The sequence below is a fragment of the Marmota marmota genome, unplaced genomic scaffold (genome assembly GCF_001458135.2).
Source record: "Marmota marmota marmota unplaced genomic scaffold, marMar, whole genome shotgun sequence".
NCBI classification, from domain to species: domain Eukaryota; kingdom Metazoa; phylum Chordata; class Mammalia; order Rodentia; family Sciuridae; genus Marmota; species Marmota marmota.
In genome coordinates, this window is record NW_026000229.1 from 20,428,742 (window position 1) to 20,449,136 (window position 20,395).

At 43.4% G+C, this 20,395-nt stretch overlaps 1 protein-coding gene across 2 annotated transcripts in view; it reads left to right on the forward strand.

Moving 5' to 3' along the window:
• Positions 1-426: 426 nt before the first annotated feature.
• The window catches only part of Anxa2 (annexin A2), a 41,968-nt gene continuing 21,999 nt past the window's right edge, over positions 427-20,395 (forward strand). The window contains exons 1-3 of one of the 2 annotated variants that reach the window (XM_048793654.1): positions 427-431; positions 13,367-13,429; positions 16,507-16,606. In XM_048793654.1, the coding sequence (XP_048649611.1) occupies positions 13,382-13,429; positions 16,507-16,606 (148 nt within the window). In that variant the 5' untranslated portion in view covers positions 427-431; positions 13,367-13,381. Of the gene's footprint in view, positions 432-13,316; positions 13,430-16,506; positions 16,607-20,395 lie in introns of those variants that run through there. The other variant, XM_015480597.2, reaches the window with a different exon arrangement.

Below are 20,395 nucleotides of genomic sequence, written 5' to 3' on the forward strand. Positions count from 1 at the left end.
TAAAGATACTTGTATTGATAAAAGAACTGTTAGCTTGGACAGAGAAACAGTTCAAAATGAGTTTTCTAAGCTTTTTAGTTTTTAACGGCATGAAAATAATGACTGAGAGAATTTCTCAGCTACAGGTCATCCTGCTCTTTGTCATTCTAGCAACTCCAGGTGAGACACCAGACAAATGAGTGAAGCTACTTTCAATCAAAAACCAGCATCATGTGGAGCAAAGCCAAGCTGTCCTTAAAGTCCTTCCCAAATTGCAATATCATGAGCAAATATCAGTTAGGTTGTTTATGCTTTAACCACTAAATTTCAGGGAGTAATTTGTTATGTTGTAACTGATACAAGAACCAAGGGTTCATTTACTGAATCCCTGGATGGGACAGGAGACTTATTTGGTCTTTGAGTTTCTTCAAAAATAGGAGTAGAAACCCGGCACAGAGGTGCACATCTATAATCCCAGTGGCTTGGGAGGCTGAGGCAGGAGGATTGAGGGTTCAAAGCCAGCCTCAGCAAAAAACAAGGTGCTAAGCAATTCAGTGAGACCCTATCTCTAAATAAAATACAAAATAGAGCTGGAGATGTTGCTCAGTGGTTGAATTCCCAGTACCAAAAAAAAAAAAAAAAAAAAAAAAAAGGAAAAAGAAAGAAAGAAAGAAAAGGGAATGGGGGCAATATAGCTCAGTGATAGAGCACTTGCCTAGCATGTGGGAAGCCCTGGGTTCAATCCCCAATAATAAATAAATAAATAAATAAATAAGTAAGTAAGTTTATCCCCAAGTCCCCTCCTTGCTCTCATATTCTTTGATTCTGTGAATAATTCTGTTCTATAACATTTAGTGAGTGTTCATCATTACTAGCTAGACATGATCAGTGAATCAAAGTCAATTGTTTTGAGGACAAAATGCACAACAACAGACATCATCTGCAGTTTTTCATGTAGAAAACATTCTCCCGAACAATAGAGAGACAGAAAGAAGGAAGAGACTTCTTGGTTAAAGATTCAAAATTCTTTTATACAGGCAAAACTGGTCTCCCATTCCTTAGAAATAGTGAACCATGACTTCTAACCACTTTATTTTTATAACATCACTGCCAAGTTCTTTAGCATAGATCAAAGTCTTGCTAGTGCACAGATCTATAAGTTTGGATTTGCCAAATGCCCAAGATAAGCAAAAAAAAAAAAAAAAAAAAAAAAAAAAAAAGAAAGAAATCACTTGGGATATTTTATGACTTTTATATATGATTTGAATTTAGTTTTATCTCTGTAGAGGGTCTCTTACAGCACAAGTGGGAATTAAAAAACTATGGAAATTTAGCAGTCCTCAGCACCCTGTAACAAAATAAAAAAGGGGGGGGGAGGGGGACGGTGAGGGAATGTAGCTCAATGATAAAGCCTCCAGACCATTGGACCTGCCCATGAGAAGTAAGAGAAAGGAGGTTGACTCCCGCCTGCCTGTGTCCTCTTATGTTCCAAAATGTTCCCACCAAATAGACAGATAAACACGGTTTTTTTTTTTTTTTTGGTCAAAGTTTAAGAAGTATAAATGTAAATGAGAAATTGTATCAAAAGTGTTTATTTATATTTGTCCTTCTGTTAGGGCTTATGTATATGTTATTCCTAGTGAAAGCACTGGATCACAGGGAGCTCTGGGCTCGGTATTGAGACCCCAGATGAAGTGGACTTTGCAGCTATTTGGCTATGTGCAATGAGCACAGTACCAATGTTGGCTTTGCTATCATTCTCCCATTTCCAGGTGTGCAATGATGGCCCAAGTGGAAAGTGAAAGTGGATGTTAAAAATATGTGGAGGATAAAACACAGAAAAATCAAGAGTAGGAGAAAGAGACTCCAGAAGTTAGTGAGGAAGGTGAATTCAAAGACTTGGAGAAAGGTCTTGCAGATGCTTAGCACAGCATTTTTGCTAGTTTGAGGTTTGAATACAGTATTTGCTCAGTCACACATCAGTGTTTTTGCCCACGTTTCCAGTGTGATTTGGCAGCAAAGCAGTTAGTAAAGCTAGAAACAACAAAACCCACAGAGAGAACAGTTTAAGTTAAGAACAGTTGCGAAAAACCCCAGCAGTCATGAAAGGAGGGGAGAAATGTTATTTCCCGAAACTTGGGTTTCAAAGCTGTGGGCCCCACCCAGCTCAGGACGTCCTGCCACAAGGCCACTACAAGCTGCCCGTTGCGCGGAGTGGGCAGCCAGGTACCAGGAGGAGCAGAGAGGACACAGCACAGCTGTCTCCGGGGAAAGGGCGCCTCCCGAGGTGGGACTGGGACGTGATCCTGGCTCCTGACTTCTGCCTATCCCTCACCCTAACCCCTCCCTCCTGGTACAGGGTTGGGGCCTCCTTGCGCCCTGGTGTTTCAGGCAGATAGATTTTGCTGAGCAGGACGGGTGAATCCAGCTAGCTCCAACTAGCGACCAGAGGTTAACTAATATTTGCGGACAGTAATGGGGCGCCGGATGCCAACATCATCCAACCCGGGGAATACAAATTCATGTTTCTTGGAACAATTCTTTTCTCCATTGCTTTGACACCTGAAAGCTCTTTTTTTTTTTTTTTTAAGTGACTAAAGCAAACCAGAGTCTGCTCATTTATTAACCCAAGCCCAGACTAAGAACTCTACGTGGCACTCAAGAAGTAAAATGAGAAAGAAAGAATCTGAGCCCTTAATGGGCCTCGGGAAAGCCTCGGCGGGGCTTTGACCCAGGGCAGGGAGGTGGGCGTGGGGCCGCTCTGCGCGGCGGGATCCGGGGCTGTTTCTGGGCGCGGCTGCCCTGCGGGCCGGCTGACGGGGGTAGGGTGACTCACCCTGACTCGGGATGGGAGCTGNGCCCGCCCGCTATGGCCTCCGGCCCGCAGCGCTAGCGGGGCTCGGGGAGGCACGAAAGGAGGAAACCGCCTTGCAATGAGGCTCGGGGGACCCGGACCCTGAGGCCCCGCGGGGCAGGGAATTGGAGGGACTGTCCGCACCCGTTTTTGTGAGGGTGGGGGAGCAGAGGCGAAGAGTCCCGGGCAGGGGAGAGGGGCCCATATGTGTTCAGGCCTGGGGGTGCAGGACAGAGATCGGGAGTCCTGCGTCCCCTTGGAGTCCTCGCAGGAAGCCCAAGCGAGGCCATGCAGGAAGGAGAGCCGAGGGGGCCCCCGCATTCCTGAGGTGCCAGGCGCTGGTGGGGGACAGGGTGTGGCCGTCCGGGAGTCTCCCGCTGCAGGCGGTGGGCATTTCCCTCCAAGTTTAACAAAAGCTTTACGCCTTCCGCAAAGTAAATCCCCAAGTGTTTCCAGTTACTTTCCTTTCAGCTGAAGCGCATTTGTGGAGCTTGAGCAGACGACCAGTAGTAGCCGAGGACGAGGAGTGGGAGTTTTGAGTTGCCAGCTCACATCGCCAATAAAACAAAACAAAAACCTCAGCTCATTCTTTGTCTAGATTATCGTGTAGGGTGGCGGCTTCGGATTTCACTCCATCTGGGCAGTTTCCTACTTGCTTGAACACATTGGCAATGGGAAGGAAGTGTCCCCCGTGGTCCTGTGGGGAGGGTTGCCTTGACTGTTACTCGATGAGTAACAGTGAGTCAGGGACTGAGGGTAGAGCAAGGGCGTGGCTCCTGAGCCGCAGGTCCCAGTGCTGGCGTGGAGGAATTGGATTCCACGTTTTCTTATCTGTGAAAACGATTTCAGGACGCCTGCACCGAAACAGGGTTGTTGTTGAAGAGTTCAAAACATAAAAATGTAAAGAACACCGAAAACACTAAGTGCCATACAAATGTCAGAAAAGTATCCTTTTTGTAGTAAGATTTGCCGTGTTGAAGCTGTGGGTAAAAGTAGTGGCCACATAGGTGCACTTGGGGTCTTTAGGCGCGACTTTACAAGAACTCTTGGAATCCAAGGGCCTGAGTGTCAGTCACACTCTACTGATGACTTCAGTCCACAGTTGTGGATGCTGCTCTGCCTGTTCTTAGCTTGGTAGTTTGGAATACAGTATTCACTTACACAGGAAAGATTGTTATCGCAGTTGCTTAGGCTCCCAGGCCAGCCCAGAGAAACTTTTATTTATTTATATTTTAAAACATGTACTGTATTTCAGCGCTGCCCTATTTCCCATTGGGGAAGGGGAGGTGGGAGGGTGAGGGTCCATATGTGAGTAGGAAGAGTAACTGAAATATTTTTCAGGTTTTTTTTTCTTGGTTTTAAAAATTACATCTTGATTAAATTATTTTAATTGGAAAATTGTGTCTTTGCCACCTCTCCCATTTCCCCTCCCCCTGCTTCTTTCCCCCGAGTGCTGGGGAGTGAACTCGGGTGCTGTGTCACTGAGCTACATCCACAGTGGTTTTATTTTCTATTTTGAGAAAGGATCTCTCTAGGTTGCAGTCTGGCCTTGAACTTGTGGTTTTCCTGCCTCAGCCTCTCAAATTGCTGGGATTACAGGTGTGCACCACTGCATCACCTCTCCATTTTCTTTTCTCCACTGATCTGCTTCCTTGACATGTTAGAATCACCATCCAGGGAATCATCATTCAGGCTTGTCCAGGTTCTGTGGTATTATTTCCTCTTGCCCATTTCAGTGTATGTACTCATACCAGACTAGATACGAGCAAATTAGAACAGTACTAGGTTAAAAATGGTTGGTGGTCCTAAAATCCTCAGCAATCCAGAGGAGTTAAATTTTTGAAAAAAGAAGAAGAACAAAACCTTGTTAACCTAAATGGATCTGCTATTTTTAGATTTGGAGGCTGTGGAATTAAGGAACCATACTATTCAGGAAAGGTGAAGGAAGATTTTAGATGAAACCAGGACCCCAGAGGTGCCCTGCCCTGGGACATTCCTGCTCGCAGTTTCTAGCCCTTTTCTAAATACACCTATAATCGTTTCAAGGGATTCTACAAAAGCATCCATTACCTCTGCAGTGGAAGGGTGTGACCACATATGCACATTTTTAAATTTTTCATTTGGAGTTTTATGATTTAGTGACTTGCCTGTTTTAGATGGCCAGCAAATATTGCTGACTCACTGTCTAGATCAGTATTGGCCTGGAGTCTTGATATTTAGCGTCTTGCCTCTTGGAGCTAAGTACCCTATTGATTGACATTAGGCTTACAGTCATGGCCATTCATTTCTGACTAATTTCTGATTTAAGTAGTTTTCCTGGCAAAGTAGACACTCATCTTTATTTGCAATTGATTTGAGGGGTGCTGTGAGTTCTTCCTGCATCTTTGGGTCTAGAATCTATGCTAATGCATTGTCAGCTGTCTTTGTTCTCACTTTTTGCTCTTGCAGGGTATAGGGCCTTCAGAGTCCTTTTTTATTATGGGATGGTGGGTGTGTCATAAAAGGAGTTCCAGGCTCTAGTAGGCAGCTTTAAACATCCTTTTTCCCACAAACTGTGTATTAAGCACCTACAATGCTCCACTCAGTTATAGGCTTTAGGAATACAACAGAGGACAACACACACACACACACACACACATACACACATACACACAGAGTCCATGCTCAAAAGACTATTGGGGAGAGAAAGAAAAGTGACAAAATAAATGGATTGTATAGATATTAATTGGATTTTAATGTCATCTTTTCCCAAATTAATGTTCATTTTCAAATGTCTGAGCTCTTTCCTCCTTTAATGCATCTTTTCCTAGACCTGAACTTCATATTTTGTTCTCCTCAGGATGTATTGTTTGAAGTGATGGCAACTTAAGCTGCCTTCCTGATCTGATTGTGAGAGTTAAATAGAAATTGGATATTTCTCTATTTTTGCACATGGGAATCATCTTCCTTCATTTTTCCCTGGTGCCACACCCTGTTCCAGTTGTAGGCCACACCAGAGGAAATTCCAGTTCTTAAAAAAAAAAAATTCTTTCCGCCCATTCACTGTCTGGTAGATTTTTCCTTCTTCTATTGCCAGAGGCAGTCCTCTACTTATATTTAGGGGACTGGTCATAAGTAGAGGTTGGGAGATGCCCACACTTGTGATCCTAGGTGGTTTCGTTGGAGATTACTTCCAAATCTGCCTTTTAGGGTACACCCCTGAAGCTTTTAAGCCATTTGAGCTCCACCTTGTTAGAGCACAAGCCCATAGCACACAAACAGTCTGAGTTCTGATCCCAGGTCTGGTGTGGAACACTCTGAGTCTAGGGAGTGGCTGTGACAGAGTCCTTTGTCTATGCCCCTTGTCTCCTCACCACACCCAGACTATATACTCCCAGCTCAGAGGAAATCAGAGTCCTAAGGCCACTTGCGTGTCCTACCTCCTTGCTGCCACCTCGTTTGCTTCATGCCCAAAGGAGGTGAAAGTTACATTCCCAAGCTGTCCTGTGCTAGGATTCAAGCAGCTGCTGTATACTATCAGTCATCTGCCGGGCTTTGCAAGATTCTCAGACGCTGGAAATTGGTACCCTCAGCTCTGAATATATAAAACTGGACCTGCATTTGAATGTTTAGTCTGAAGGAAAGATAATTGAGGAAAGCAAGAATGTTAGAAAAGAGGGAAAAAAAATAGACCTTCTGAATTGGAAAGACCCACTGTGTGTAAACCCATCCCAAGATGCAATTGATTCCCTACTGTGTGTCAGTGTGCTCAGACCTTGGAGGACACACAAATGATTGAGTCAGAAGCCCCATTTGCCAATATAGTTGGAGATCGCCTTCACGTGTTCAACTCTGATGTTTCATAGATCCACAAGGAGCAGCAGGAGTACAAAGCAACAAGGGTGTGTGAAAAGATGACACTTGTTATGATTGTCTGTATCCTAAATTTCATTTGGTTGTTGTCATCCCATCCACATAGAGCCCTGGTTGGAGGGAACTTGGAGAAGTGCCTGGACAGTGCTGAGCAAGTTTGGAGGAGAGTTGACAGTCCAGTCTGATTTTTTTTTTTGTAGGGAGTATGTGTGTAGGAGGTATTTAAGGAAAGGTGGGTGAATTCCAGAGTGTGGAAGATCTTGAATGCTGAAGTTTGAGTTTTTTTCTGTAGGCAGCTGAGCCATGTTGAAAGAACAATATATGGGCCATAAGACACTGAAATTGAATTGTAAATGTGAAGGACTCTATTTCCCAATCCTGACAGCCCTTCATGCCAAGTGACATCATTCTTCTTACCAATCACTTCCTGCCCCCTCCATCCTCATGAGACTGGCAGTGAGAGGCTCTGAGAGAGAGAAGCTGCAATGGGTCTTTGGGTCACAAATATTGAAGCCAGCTCAGGCAGCAAAAGGGACAAGCTAGAGCAAGTGCTGCAGGGGCTTCCTGCTCAGTCTGATCAAGGCCACTGGGCAGAATTCCAAGAATTCTGGGGAATGACTTGGCCTTATGACTCAAGCATTAATCAGGACCGTAAGAGCAAGGAGAAAAGTATGTGCTTCCAGAAGGTTCTATTAAATAAAGATGATTTAGGGGGATGGAGGGTGGAGTACAGTGGGAACTCCCCTTCCCCCTCATTCATGCATTTCGTTGTTTGTTTTAAAATTCGAGTGTGGTCCTGCCTCCTGTAGTGTCCAGGACAGACTGTAGTGTCCAGGACAGGCTTTGGTGGGGAAACCCCACCCTCCACATTCCCACCCCCATGCATTTTTGTTTTAAAAATCTTCTTTTGTGTCATCCTGTTCCTGATTGATTCATCTTGGTTGCTAGGGATCTGTTTTGTGGTAACCCAATAACACTCCACGTTTCAGCTACAAGTGGGTGTGTTTCTGAAACTGCTGGGTTAGACTCAAATTTGCCTCTGTGCACCAGCCCTGTCGAAACACGTTTTTGTTTGTGTGTTTGTCTGAATCAATATTTGGGCTTTCTGGACCTGGTTCTTCTTGGTTCCAGTTAAGTGAAACTTGTACTTAATTTGAAGTGTTGACAAACAAAAGCTTTACTGTTTGTTTCAACATTTTGCAATCTCGTTTTGCTTTTCTTTTGGCGGAGGGGTGGGGGGGGGAGTTAAAACTACTTAATTTGGAAAAAAAAAAGAACTTTTTTGTTGTAACTATGATTTTGGAGGGAAATAGTAAAGTCCAGTAAAACCTGTGGTGTTCTCTTTTAAAGGACATACCCTTAAATTATCTTTAAGGTAGTCTTATGGTAAACAATTTGCTCTTTAATAGCTGTACAAATTTTATTACTGTCCAGTTTTGAGCCCTAAGAACTTATGAGGCAATTAGCAGTCTCATTTATTAATCTTTTCAAAGCCAGAGGAAACTGTGAGTTCCCTTCATTAGGGTGGAGCCCAGTGAGTCTGTTTTCCCACTCCAGTGGTAAATCTTTTCAGACCAGGGTGAGGTGGGCGTGGTTCTTTCAGTAGAGTCTCCTTGTGCCTCTCTGGTTTATTTTCCTAAATAGAAACACTTTCCCTGATAAAGGGCCATTTTAACAATGTTGTCCAAGTACTGAGCCTTCCCTGGGAACAGAAGGCCCTGGTATGCAGAGGTAGGCATCAGCAGATCTCAGCAGATCGATTTGCTTGATATTTCCTTCTTGTTTGCAAGTTGAAACCAGTTGGCCAACTGGGTGAGGTTGAAGTGTTGGGAAGAGTGATTGATGTAGACTGAAATTTTCATGTTCTGGGGAGAAGTGTGCCAGATAGGAGGGCTGGCTCTGCTTTGCATGCATTCATGAATTGTACACAGTGATAAGGAGTTAGTAGAGGTGGAATTATCTCTCATGGCACATTAGATTTCATTTTAATCACATTCACAACAGTAGGTACACTAAAGGCAGAGGGATTGTTTTCAGTAAGAAAATCCAGGATCCAGGGCAAGGGTTTTGGTGAACAGGTAAATGCCAGTATTGAGTCCTAATACTTTGATCTTCAGGCCCCCTGGTGTGTTTCTGTGTCCTCGCGTAACTTTGCCCCATTCAGGCACTTCTATTTTAGGCTCCCCACAGAGCACCACATTGGACACGACTCCTTTGCAAACCTGCACAATGTTCTCCTGCCACCCTGGGCTGTTCCTCCCCTTCCCATCTCCCTAGGCCTTCCCTATATTTCTCTGGCTGGATCCTCCCATGATGAGTCACCCCTCTTGGGAGGCCTGGGAACCTGGGCCTCCTGGCCTCACCCCTTGAGCCTGAGCTGATCTCATTCTATTCCTTTCATCTTTCTCTCTGTATCTTACTCTTCTAGGAATGAAGAGCCTTTGAGGTGAGGTCTAAAGGACAAGGCCCAGGACTCTAGGTTCTGGCCTCTCCCTCCTCTTCTCTTACTGGTGATCCTGGGCTAGTCTCTTAGGTGTCCACCAGAGGGGCAGGAGGCTGAGTCTCATAATTTTGTATGTATTTCTCACTGATTTTAAGGCAGTGCAGGTCCATTGTGTGCTTATTATGGGTTTGTGGATTGATTCCTTGAATATCACCAGTGTTTATAACCTAGGGCGGCACTGCCAAGACTTTCTGTTTCCAAGGGAAACTTTCTGTTTCCAGCATATGGACACATTCTCACTAGTTAAAGGTACCATATTAAACTAATGTTTTAACATACAGTGTGAGTGGCAAAGCCAACTGTTTTTTCCAGCAACGAAGCAGTGGTACTTGGAGTGATTTTGCATTGCCAGGGGAGTTGATGAAGTGAAGAAGCCAAGGTGAAAATGTGTTTGCCATTAAACTTGCATGGAATTGGAAATGTTTATACAGATGGGCACTTGTCTGGACTATTAGCAAGATTCCTGGATATTGCTTTGTGGTCAGTGTGACTTTATGGTTATTGTCACATTTTCATTTTTTATGCAGAATGACGATAAATAATATCAATGTTACACAAAACAGCAACTCATTGTTTTTAGACTCTTATTTAGCACCTAGAGTGTGCAAAGATATTCTTAAATACGGGTGGGGAATGGGACTCTGAGGGGAGATGAGATAAAACATGCCCCTTACTGCTTTGAATCATACTTAGGTATCTGCCATTTGATATTGCCACACAGAGATGGGGGGGACTCAATATGCCCTGGATGGAGGAGGAAGTAGTATCAAAAATTGTTTCTGGCATTGAAGTCAGGAGAAAGCTATGTAGAGTGGGGGCTGTGGTGACATCATTGGAGCAGATGCCAAAGCAATGGCGTTGTAAGGAGAGAGGAGGTAAGGTGACCTGGAGGAAGTGAGAACCAATTCGCTGTTGAGGAAAGAAGTCCTGTATTTGGGAAGAGGCAAGGAGCAATTTGGCTTGGCTTTCCTTTCGCAGCGTGGAGGAAGGTGAGGCTGGCTTCTGATGTAATCTCAAAAGGCTGGGTTCTGCTGGAGTAAGAGGAAGCCACAAGGATTGATTCTGAACTGTTTGATAAGATGAAACAGATTTAGTTGATTGTGTCACAGCTGGACGGGGTTGAGATTAGAACAGCACAATTTTAAATGGTGAAACAAAGCACAGTTCACAGGGCTTTAAAACATCCCTGTTATTTGTCTCCTCAAGGTTGTGGCTATGGGAGAAGAACTGGGCAAATGGAGAGTGTGAAGAAGTGGATCAGATTGTGTTTGATCTGTACAGTGGGGGAGGGGGTGGGGATGCGGGACAAGGTTGGTCATCTGCAAATGCAGTGCTCTGAGCGAGCTGGAAAGACATCTTGAAAGAACAATCCAATGAAAGCTTACTGGGCCTCTGTCATTGAGATTTCCCGAACATCAGAACCAATGTGAGGCTCCACTTTCCTTTTGCTGAGGAGTAGAGGGTTTAATAAATAAGTGGAATTTAATCTACACTTTTTTTTGAGAGAGAGAGAAAGAGAGAGAGAGAGAGAGAGAGAGAGAGAGAGAGAGAGATTTTTTAATATTTATTTTTTAGTTTTTTGGCGGAGACAACATCTTTGTTTGTATGTGGTGCTGAGGATTGAACCCGGGCAGCACACATGCCAGGCGAGCGCGCTACCACTGAGCCACATCCCCAACCCTTAATCTGCACTTTGTACATAGAAACTGTTCTGCCACTCTAACTTTCTGGTCCTCTGTTTTGTTTTTGTTCTTGTTTGGCATTTTTACTCCTTCGTTGTTTACAGCAGTGGCTAGAATTCCGCCAAGCCTGCTTTGTTAATTATCAGGCTGAAGGATACTATTGAGACCCTCTTCTGAGTCAAGTTGAAGTTGGAGCTTTCTGGCACCATCAAGGAAGACTCTAGTTTGTCTGTCTTTGCAAGAAATCTCTCAAATTGTGGCTTCATTTGACTTGGCTTCTGCAAAGATTTTTGGATTAAGACTGAACTATGGGTCTCTGGGATCCTCTAGGTCAGTACTACCCAATAGAAGCAGACTGTAAGCTGCTTGTACAATTGGCAAATTTTCTAGTATCCACATTTTTAAAAAGTGAAAGAAACAGGTAAAATTAAATAACATCTTATTTAATGTAGAATATTCAACATGCACCTATAATATATAATCAGTATATAAGGTTTTGCTTTCTTTTTTCTCCATACTAAGTCTTCAAAATCCAGAGTATCCTTTATACTTATGGCATGTGTCAGTTTGGACTGGCCATGTTTCAAATGTTTTGGAGCCACATGAGGCTGGTGGCTAGTATACTAGACTGTTGAGCTATAGAACAAGACTTTAAAAAAATAGTCTTTATTTTTTTTTTTTAGGGCAGTTTTATATTCACAGCAAAGTTGAGCAAAGAGTGTAGGGAGCTCCCAAATCCATAGTCCCCCTCCTCCCCACAGGCACAGCCTGCCCTCTTTTGGCATCTTACACCACAGTGGTAGGTTTGCTAGAATCAGTGAACCTACACTGATGTGTCGTTAAAACCCAAAGTCCATAGTTTATGTTAGAGTCCACCCTTTGTCTTGTTCCTTCTGTGAGCTGTGACAAATGTAGAGTGGCATGTGTCCGCCATTACAGTGTCTAACAGAATAATTCCATGGCCTTAACAGTTTTCTGCATTCTACCTCTTCATCCCTTCCTTCCCCCAACTCTTGGCGACCACTGATCTTTATACTGTCTCCACAGTTTTAACCTTTTCCAGAACATCATAAAGATGGAATTATAACAGTTGGTGTCTTTTCAGATTGTCTTCTTTCACTTAGTAATAGGCACTTAGAGTTCCTTGATGTCTTCATGGTTCAATAGCTCATTCCTCTAGAACACTGAGTACTATTCCATCTTCAGGATGGCCCACAGTGTGCTTATAGAGCTGAACTTTTTACAAACCAGAACTGTACCCCAGTGCAGAGACACACTGGGGAGAGGAGTCAGTGAGAGGGTCCAGGAGTGGGACAATGGGAATGGCTGTGATTGCCTTCTTCACCTGACTTGAAAAGCTTGTGTGGGCATCAGGAGGGGAGGAGTGGTCTAGGAGAGCTCCGAATGAAAATCTTGCAGAAATACATGGATAACCACAGGTGAATCCTCTCCTCTGTACTCCTCCACTCCCCCCACAGAGGGCCTGGAATCTGCTTAGTCCAAAATGCTCCTGCAAGTTGATCAATGTCTATGTCAAGTGCTCTCTCCAAACTGGTTTTATGAAAATATTTAGACTAAGCAAGCCATTTGAAGAGACTAGAAAGCTGAATTTCCGTGTGCATCATTACCTTGATCAGAGAATATTAAGTAAAAAAAACAAAAAAACAAACAAACAAAAAAAAAACCAGAGTAGTAATTGCTGCGACTTAAATGTCATTCCTGCCTATTCCAGGATGCAGCTCTGCTCTGTTTTTATTTTGGAATGATTATGCAGAATGACCTGTCTTGTCTCAGTTGAAATAAATCCACTGCCAATCGAGCACTCCTTGTGGCAGGGGGTGGGTGTATCAATTCCAGGAACTGTCTGACTGCAAAGCCATTTGTTGCTGCCCAATTAAGTGTATTAACTGGAAGAGAAGGATGTCATTGCCACCATTTTGAATCTTAGATACAGGTTTCAATCCTCTATGGCATGAGTTCATGTCAGAAAATCTGTGTTTGTCTTTTTTTAAATAAACAGTTTAATATCTTCTAAGCATCACTGAACTAAGGAAAGAATTGTGGACCTAGTAATTTGGGGCTCCATTTAGGAATAGGCCAACATGGAAATACTATGGGTTTCAGTTCATATCATAGTTTACAGTCCTTTCTCAAAATGTTAAATTACTTGTGAGAAACAGAAAAGTAGTGATGGGTTGACAGCTTGTCACTTTGGATGAGAAGTGAAAGACTCCGCTCTAAGCCCTTTGAACAAGTTGTATTAGCTTATGAATAGATGGTTTTGCATTCACAGGTCACTCTCCCCAGGTTCTGTTTCACTAGAACGTGCAATGTCGAGATTGGTCATCCATTCCAAACCTAAGGCATCTCTTTGAAAAAATTGTTCTAATATCTTCAGATGAAATGGTCCAAGAAGTAGAAATTAGTATCATGAATCACTGTGCTTCAGGGGAAAGAAAAGCCTCTTTGTAAAGACTTTGTTGTATTTTTTTTTTTCCAGTTTCCTTCAAAATGTCTACTGTTCACGAAATCCTGTGCAAGCTCAGCTTGGAGGGTGATGTAAGTATATAATTTTTCACTTTGTGTAATTTTTCAAATTGGGTATCTCTGCAAAATGGTGCTATTTTTTCCTTCTGCATTAAAATCTTTATTGGTATCAACATTAAAGTTGGACAGTATTAGGGAGATTGAGATGACTGGAATTGTATTCTGCCATTCTTATCATATCAATGGTAATCATTGTTATGATGTAAAGGATTTTTTAATGTTATGCTCCAGGATTTTACTCATATTCAGCATAAGCTTCAACCACATCAAAAAACGATTCTGCCACTTTGGGGCTTTTCTTTTTTGGGATACTGGGGATTGAACTCAGGGGCGTTTGACTACTGAGCCACATCCCCAGCCCTATTTTGTATTTTTTGTTTAGAGACAGGGTCTCACTGAGTTGCTTAGGGCCTCGCTTTTTGCTGAGGCTGGCTTTGAACTCAAGATCCTCCTGCCTCAGCCTCCCTAGCCTCTGGGATTACAGGCTTGTGCCACCACACCTACCTATTTTTGGGCTTCTTAAAGTGAAGTTATTCCAGACCTATACTGTTCTCTTTTTTTAAATTTAGCACCTGGGAAGATTTTTCTCCAAAAAACCTGGAGTTTTTTTTTCTTTTTCTTAATGAAATAATGAAATTATAATTCACCATATTTCACTTTTTGCTTTGGCTATCATGGAGCTCAGAATTTAATTTGACTTTCACAGGAAATGTGTGACTCTGGACTTTTGATACATTTGCTTCTTCCTTTAATCAATATCTTAAAGCTATCTATAACGTGAATAAAAGCACAAACATTTAGAATCTAGTGGTATATACATTATGAAATGTGAGACGTCTCATAATGCAGACATCTTTCAGGCCATCTTGGCAGAATTGCCTTTTATGAAGACTCAGCTCTGACCCTGGTTTTTAGCTATATCCTGGAGACATTTCACAATGTGCTCTCATTTAAATTAAAGTTCAAAGAAGCATTTAAGAGGATAGACAACAACTTGGGTTATGTGGTACAAATCCTCCAGATTGTGGTGCTGACCATTAACACATTCCAATGAACATGGGCCAAGCCCAGGTTATGTGGAGGGAAAGCCTGTGCAGGGTTGTTCCTTTTGGTGTTTAAAATCTTTCCTCGACTCGGAACTTGTGCCTGCTATTGTTGGCCACATCAGCTGGGCGTTAAGGCCCAGACAAGTCCAGGTGTTATGTAATTTGTTTCTCTAATGGATTTGCTCCTTGGATGGTTTTCAGCATCAAGTTTCTTGAGAAGTAGCCTTTGAAGTTACTCCAGTATAACACATTTCTGTGGGCACAGAATGGGACTGAAATAGAAAATGGCACATATTACCTGAAACCCCAATAATTTAATTTTCAGACAAGTCAATTTGATAAATAATAGGTTCAATTATCTATTTAATTTTGTTTCTAGAGATACTTTAAAATAATGTAAACCTTTTCCCCATTCACTGTTCTTAGGGACTAAGATGATGTACCTCCTGACAAAAGCTATAGATAAGGTGGCTCAAAGGCCAGGCTACCTGCCTTTCAAATAAATACCTGATGGCACTCTTGATAAATGGGAAAATAATTGTCCTTACATTTCCATCTGCGTTCCTGTAGCTATCATAGCAAAACCATATGTATTTCAAAAAATGCATACAGTCTTCCCATTTTCCTGCATAGTTGCTCCATTTTTTATTGAGTCAATCTTACAGGAAAGTTTAAGTAGTGAAATTAGATGAAACATGCTTTACTAATCTATTTGTGTTCCAGAATTTTAAATATTAACTGGATTTACTGTTTGTCCAAGATGCTTCTTCCAAGTGTATTTTGTCTAATCCTGAACTTAGTCCTAATGTGTCATGGGAGACAGTTAAGAGGGTGGCATCTCGGTTGCTCACCTGAGTAACTTCACTGCTGATAAAGTTAACTGGTGCTGGTGTTGGCATGGTTCATGATGCGATGGCTGTGGGTGGAGAGGTAGGCAGGACGCCTCTGTGTGTTGATCATTCACAGAAACTGCACCAAGGCCCTGTCATACCATTATGTGGGCAGTGTGTCCTAGGGAGGGGGTGGCAAGGGAATTGTAAGATGGGGAGCCTTGGCGTGGAGGGTGGGGCAGTTGGTGGAGGGCTCTGTGGCCATCAGCTGACCAAAGCCACAACGTCTGTCCTCTTCGTGTGTGCTTTGGGACTAGGTCGCATTTCAAAGAAGGAAGGAAATTAAATCCTGGAAAAGGAGAACTGATGGAGGAGCAGGCTATCGTCCTTCCCTCAGTCTGGGGTGGGGTGGGGGTGGGTAGGGAGAGATCTGCCATCCATCAGTTCAGGGAGAGTCATGGGCTTTGAAAAATGTTGGAAAAGGAAGAGGGGATGATGGCTTAAAAGGCAATAAGAAAAAAAATGCTAGGCAGAGTGGTAGGCAGAGCAGACAGTGTGGAGGTGGAGGAGGAACACTGAGATGAAGGAGAGAGAGAAGCAAGAACTTGGCAAGCCAAAGAGGATGTGGGCCGGCTTGCCAGACCACCTTTGTGCCACAGTGGTGTTCAAAGCGTGGGGTGGTAGAGGAAGATGCTTTTCTTGCTTATCTGATAAGAGACTCCTGGGAAGGCATTTTACATTTGCTTTTTAAAGAACTGGGAGCTCAGCAATCTAGGCCCAAAAGACACTCATGTGCCTGTACCAAAAACTTGCAAGACACACTTGTTGTTTGCGCTTATTCATTTTCAGCTTATTTTGAATTTTTGCTAGGTTAGTTTAATGTCTTCTGAGCCTTCCAGAATAAATGCCCGTCTCAGGTTCCCAGTTTGGCCTAGTCTGCCTTTGAGATCTTACTCCTGGTAAGATGGCAAGTGGAGATACAGACAGCGTATTCTAAACTGGCTAAACCTTTGAGGAGGGAATTCTTATTAGAAAAAATGAACTTTGTTACCCAGTACGTGGTATCACAGCACGACTTTCCTCGATACCTAGTAGAAGAAGGATTTGAATCATTAAAAGAAACAAGAGTAAAAACATCTGTTTTAGGAATTGTTATTTCAGCAGGAGGGTTTTAAATGTGTGTTATTTGAGTGTGTTTGTGTTATAATCTCAGCAATCTACACCCGCAAGCGCCTATGGGTCCGTCAAAGCCTACACCAACTTCGATGCCGAGCGGGATGCTCTGAACATCGAGACGGCCATCAAGACCAAAGGTAGGCGACGCATTTGCCCTCTCGGCAGGGTCTCACCAAGACATTCTGAGTCGCCTCTTGATTCTCTGCAAACCTGCTCAGCCCGCATCCCCAACTCTGCTCCTTCTTTCCTTCCTTCCCCACTCCCCCTTTTTGGAGAGAAATGCTATGACATGAGGTGATGTTTAACCAAATATTATGATAAAAGGGAAACCCGTTAAGAGTCAGGGCTGGTCCAGGGTGTGTGCTTTGGGCTGGGTGCTTCACTTTGAGTCCCCAGTCCCTTTTTCATAAGGAAGGAGCTTGTCAGGGGTCCCTAAGGGCCTTTCTTGTTCTGATTCCCCTGCCTTTCTTTATAATTGTTGGGAAATTGCTGCAAAGACTTCACAGCTTGGCTCTTAGGTGGATGTAATGAGTGAACAATCCAGGCTTCTTTCTCTCCCTGTGAGGAACACTCATCCTCAGACCTGCAGCTCGGGTTAGAAGGGCTGTCTGACTAAGAGCATGCCCTTGAGTTCCAGGATGAGTAGGAGGGGACCAGGCCATGTAAAAGCCTCCTTTTCGAAACAAAACAAATAAAGCACTTAATTGGTTGGAGTTGAGCAAGAACTCTGGTCATCCTGTTGTTTCCTGACCTGCAAAAGTGCATGTTCAGACTTTTCTGCTTATGCTAATGAATGAACCACTGGGGATTGGCCCATCCTGTGAACCCTTCAAAGTAGTAGTTATTGTGGGAATTTTAATGATTCCCCTCCCTGCTTTGGACAAAGCACTTCCTTCTACCATGAGGCTACATGGAAGTGTAGATGAGACCCAGCAGTTAGAGCAGCTGCTGGTCCACAGCCCTGCTAAATAGCCATGTCACATTTCCCTATAAGGAGAGGGTTTTAAGTTACTGACCCATAATTCACAGCAGGAAGACTGCTTCCTCATGGAAGGACTGAGAAACAGCAACCAGGAGGATCTGGGTACCTTGAACTGGGGCGACAGGCATTAGTTAGTGCCCTGTATACTTGCCACCGTGCCTTTCACTATCAGAACTGCCTGATGTTGGAGGATGAATTACATGCGGCTGTTCCTAAGACCCTTGGAGAAACTGGTGACTGTGTTCTGAGACAGAAAGAACAGTAGAAAGGGTCATTGATGTCCTGCGGCTCTAACAAGATATAAGGGGGTACATCATCTGCCTCTTCAGCATCCTTTCGTTGTGGGGACACTATGGGATACCCTTACTTAGAGTGGCTTCCAGGACAGGTGAAAGGAGAGTAGTAGGATCCTAATTAGATCTTTAAAAACGTCATCTTCTTTTTGCTTTAAAATAACCCTTCTTGTCAAGAGTCACTAATCAGAAACTTTAAATCTGCAGGGCTACCTCACTATAGTCTGTTCTTGTCGCATTGGCACATTGTGGATGAGAGTATGTGCGGTATGTCCTGCCTCTGCTGCTCACTAGTGATCTAACTGAGCAAACACTGGACTTGCTTAAGAGTCGATTCCTTACTGTAGAACAGCTGAAGCTCCCACCCCCAGGGCTGTTGTGAAATCTGAAGCACTAAGCGTGGTGCCTGACATAGAGAGTGCTCGAGATACATGTTCCTTAAACCTGTGGACAGAAACGCACAAGGCCTGCTTTCCTAACATTCATCCTCTTTCACTGTTGGGTGTGCCTAGGTTCTTGTGGTTTCCCAACTTGCTGTTGCAGAAACACCCTCGAAGTTTAACAGTTAACTCATTTGACAAAGATGGTGCCTTTTTACAAGCTTGGGATAAAGGGTCCTTTTATCCTTGCATGAGAAAGCCTTCAGCCCACTGGAATGTAAGGATTGCGCAAATGAACTCTGGTCACAGCTGAAACTCTCATGTTAATAAAAATACCTTCAGGCCCTTTCTGGGTTACTAGGAAAATACTGTAGTCCTCAGTAGAAATGTCTGGAGGGCTGAGATGTGGATTCCTGCATTCCAGTTTGGTCCTAAGCAACTGATCATCATCAGTTATTTATTGAATGTTCCTGGTGGGCAGACACTGCCCTTCAGGCACATTCAGCTTAGGTGAGCTTCGGAGTCATTTGGATGGAATGTCCCAGTTTATGGGTGACATAGTTCAGGATGGACATGCTCCATGTTTCTTGGCCTTGGTTCATCCTGGGATTTCAACACTGCTCTGCCTAGCCCTGGGCATGTGTTCTTAGGCATTACCGTGATTTGGCACCCAGCTGTTGGGGTCAGATTTTTTTCTTTGTCTTCCTCTATTTTCAGGCATGAAAAACATGATCCTGTAGTCATTCCATAAGTTTTACACTTGTGGTCCAATTTTAGTTTAGGTACCGTCTCTCTCTCTCTCTCTCTCTCTTTTTTTTCCCCCAGATTTAATGTTTAGTAACTTTCATGTAGGACCACTTTTTAATTATTTACTTATTTATTTTTGGTGCCTAGTGGTTTTAGAGAGTAACTGTTTCCTTAAGTCCATTTAGTCCTTTAGAATAATTCCTATATTGGCAGTAGGTTTTTTTTTTTTTTTTTTTTAACCTTAAATCTATCAAGCTACCTGGGAGTCTGAGGAAGGAAAATCACAATTTTGAAGTCAGTCTGGGCAACTTAGTGAAGCACTGTCTCAAAAAGGGCTGGGGACGTAGTCCAGTGGTAAAGTACTTGTCCAGTCCCCAGAACCACACTACACACAAGCATTAGTGACTGATACATAAAATGAATAATTAATTCATTTTCTTTCTTGTCTTTTCAGTAAATTCTCTATTTTCTAGATATTCTCTGACATGTATCATCTTCCAGTGGAAGACAGTAAACTTAATAAAAACTAAAATGATTTTGTTTTCCAGTGCATGGGATGTTACCATTTTGTTTCTTTCTCCTCCCCCTGATGTTTTTTTTTTAGATAACTAACACCATTTAGAAAATGAGCTAATTGTGATCTTACTGTAATTAAGAAGTTCCTACCACACCTTGACCCACTTCAAACTCTATGTGGTGTTGGCCTTTCCTTAACATCAAAGGGTACAAAGTGTAAAACCTCAAATGCTGATACTACAAACACAAGCCCAAAGACCAAAAGATAAGTATCTGCACCTCCTTCTCTCCTAGATAAGGTAGGTTGTGTGCCTGCCACCTGCAGAGCAGGAAGGGACATTTCAGCTCCATCTGATGTTCCCTATCATCTGTGTGCTCTGGGAGGGAGAGCTGGGAGCAGGTCACCTGTGGCAGATTACTTAATGTGTTGCCATTGAACACAAGGACTGTAAGCAGGAGCAATGCTAGGAGGGGCAGAGTTGCCTGAAAGTCCAGGGGAAGCTCTTACCCTCCCCCCTCCCCAGCCCCGCTGGGTCCCACCTGTGGGCTGTGTTGGCAGCTGTCTTTAATGGGCCCCTCTGCCACACCCAACGCACATTCTTTTTCTAGCTTCATCTTGAGCTCTAGCGGATGCCCCCAACAGATGGGCCTCTGCCTTGGCTCCTGCAGGACTGTGTGCAAGTCCCCCTTCCTCCTGCCTCCTGACGCCCACACAGCTGCTGCTCACCTCTCTGCCCTGAGTGCTGCTGGCTGTTCTTCAGGCCTTCTCTGGGGAGGCAGCAGAGTCGGTGATTCCTTGATGTGCTTCTTTCTACTTTACATCCTCCTTTATGGCTCTTGTCACATCATGTTGTCATATTTACCTCTGCATTTGTCTCTCTTTAAGGGCAAGGATTTTATTTCATAAAAACTTTTCAATGCCCAGGCTCTTGGATTATGTGAGATGGTAAAACTTTAACCCCAATAGTAGTCAAAAAGTGTCCATTTACCAGTGCACACAGGTGAATG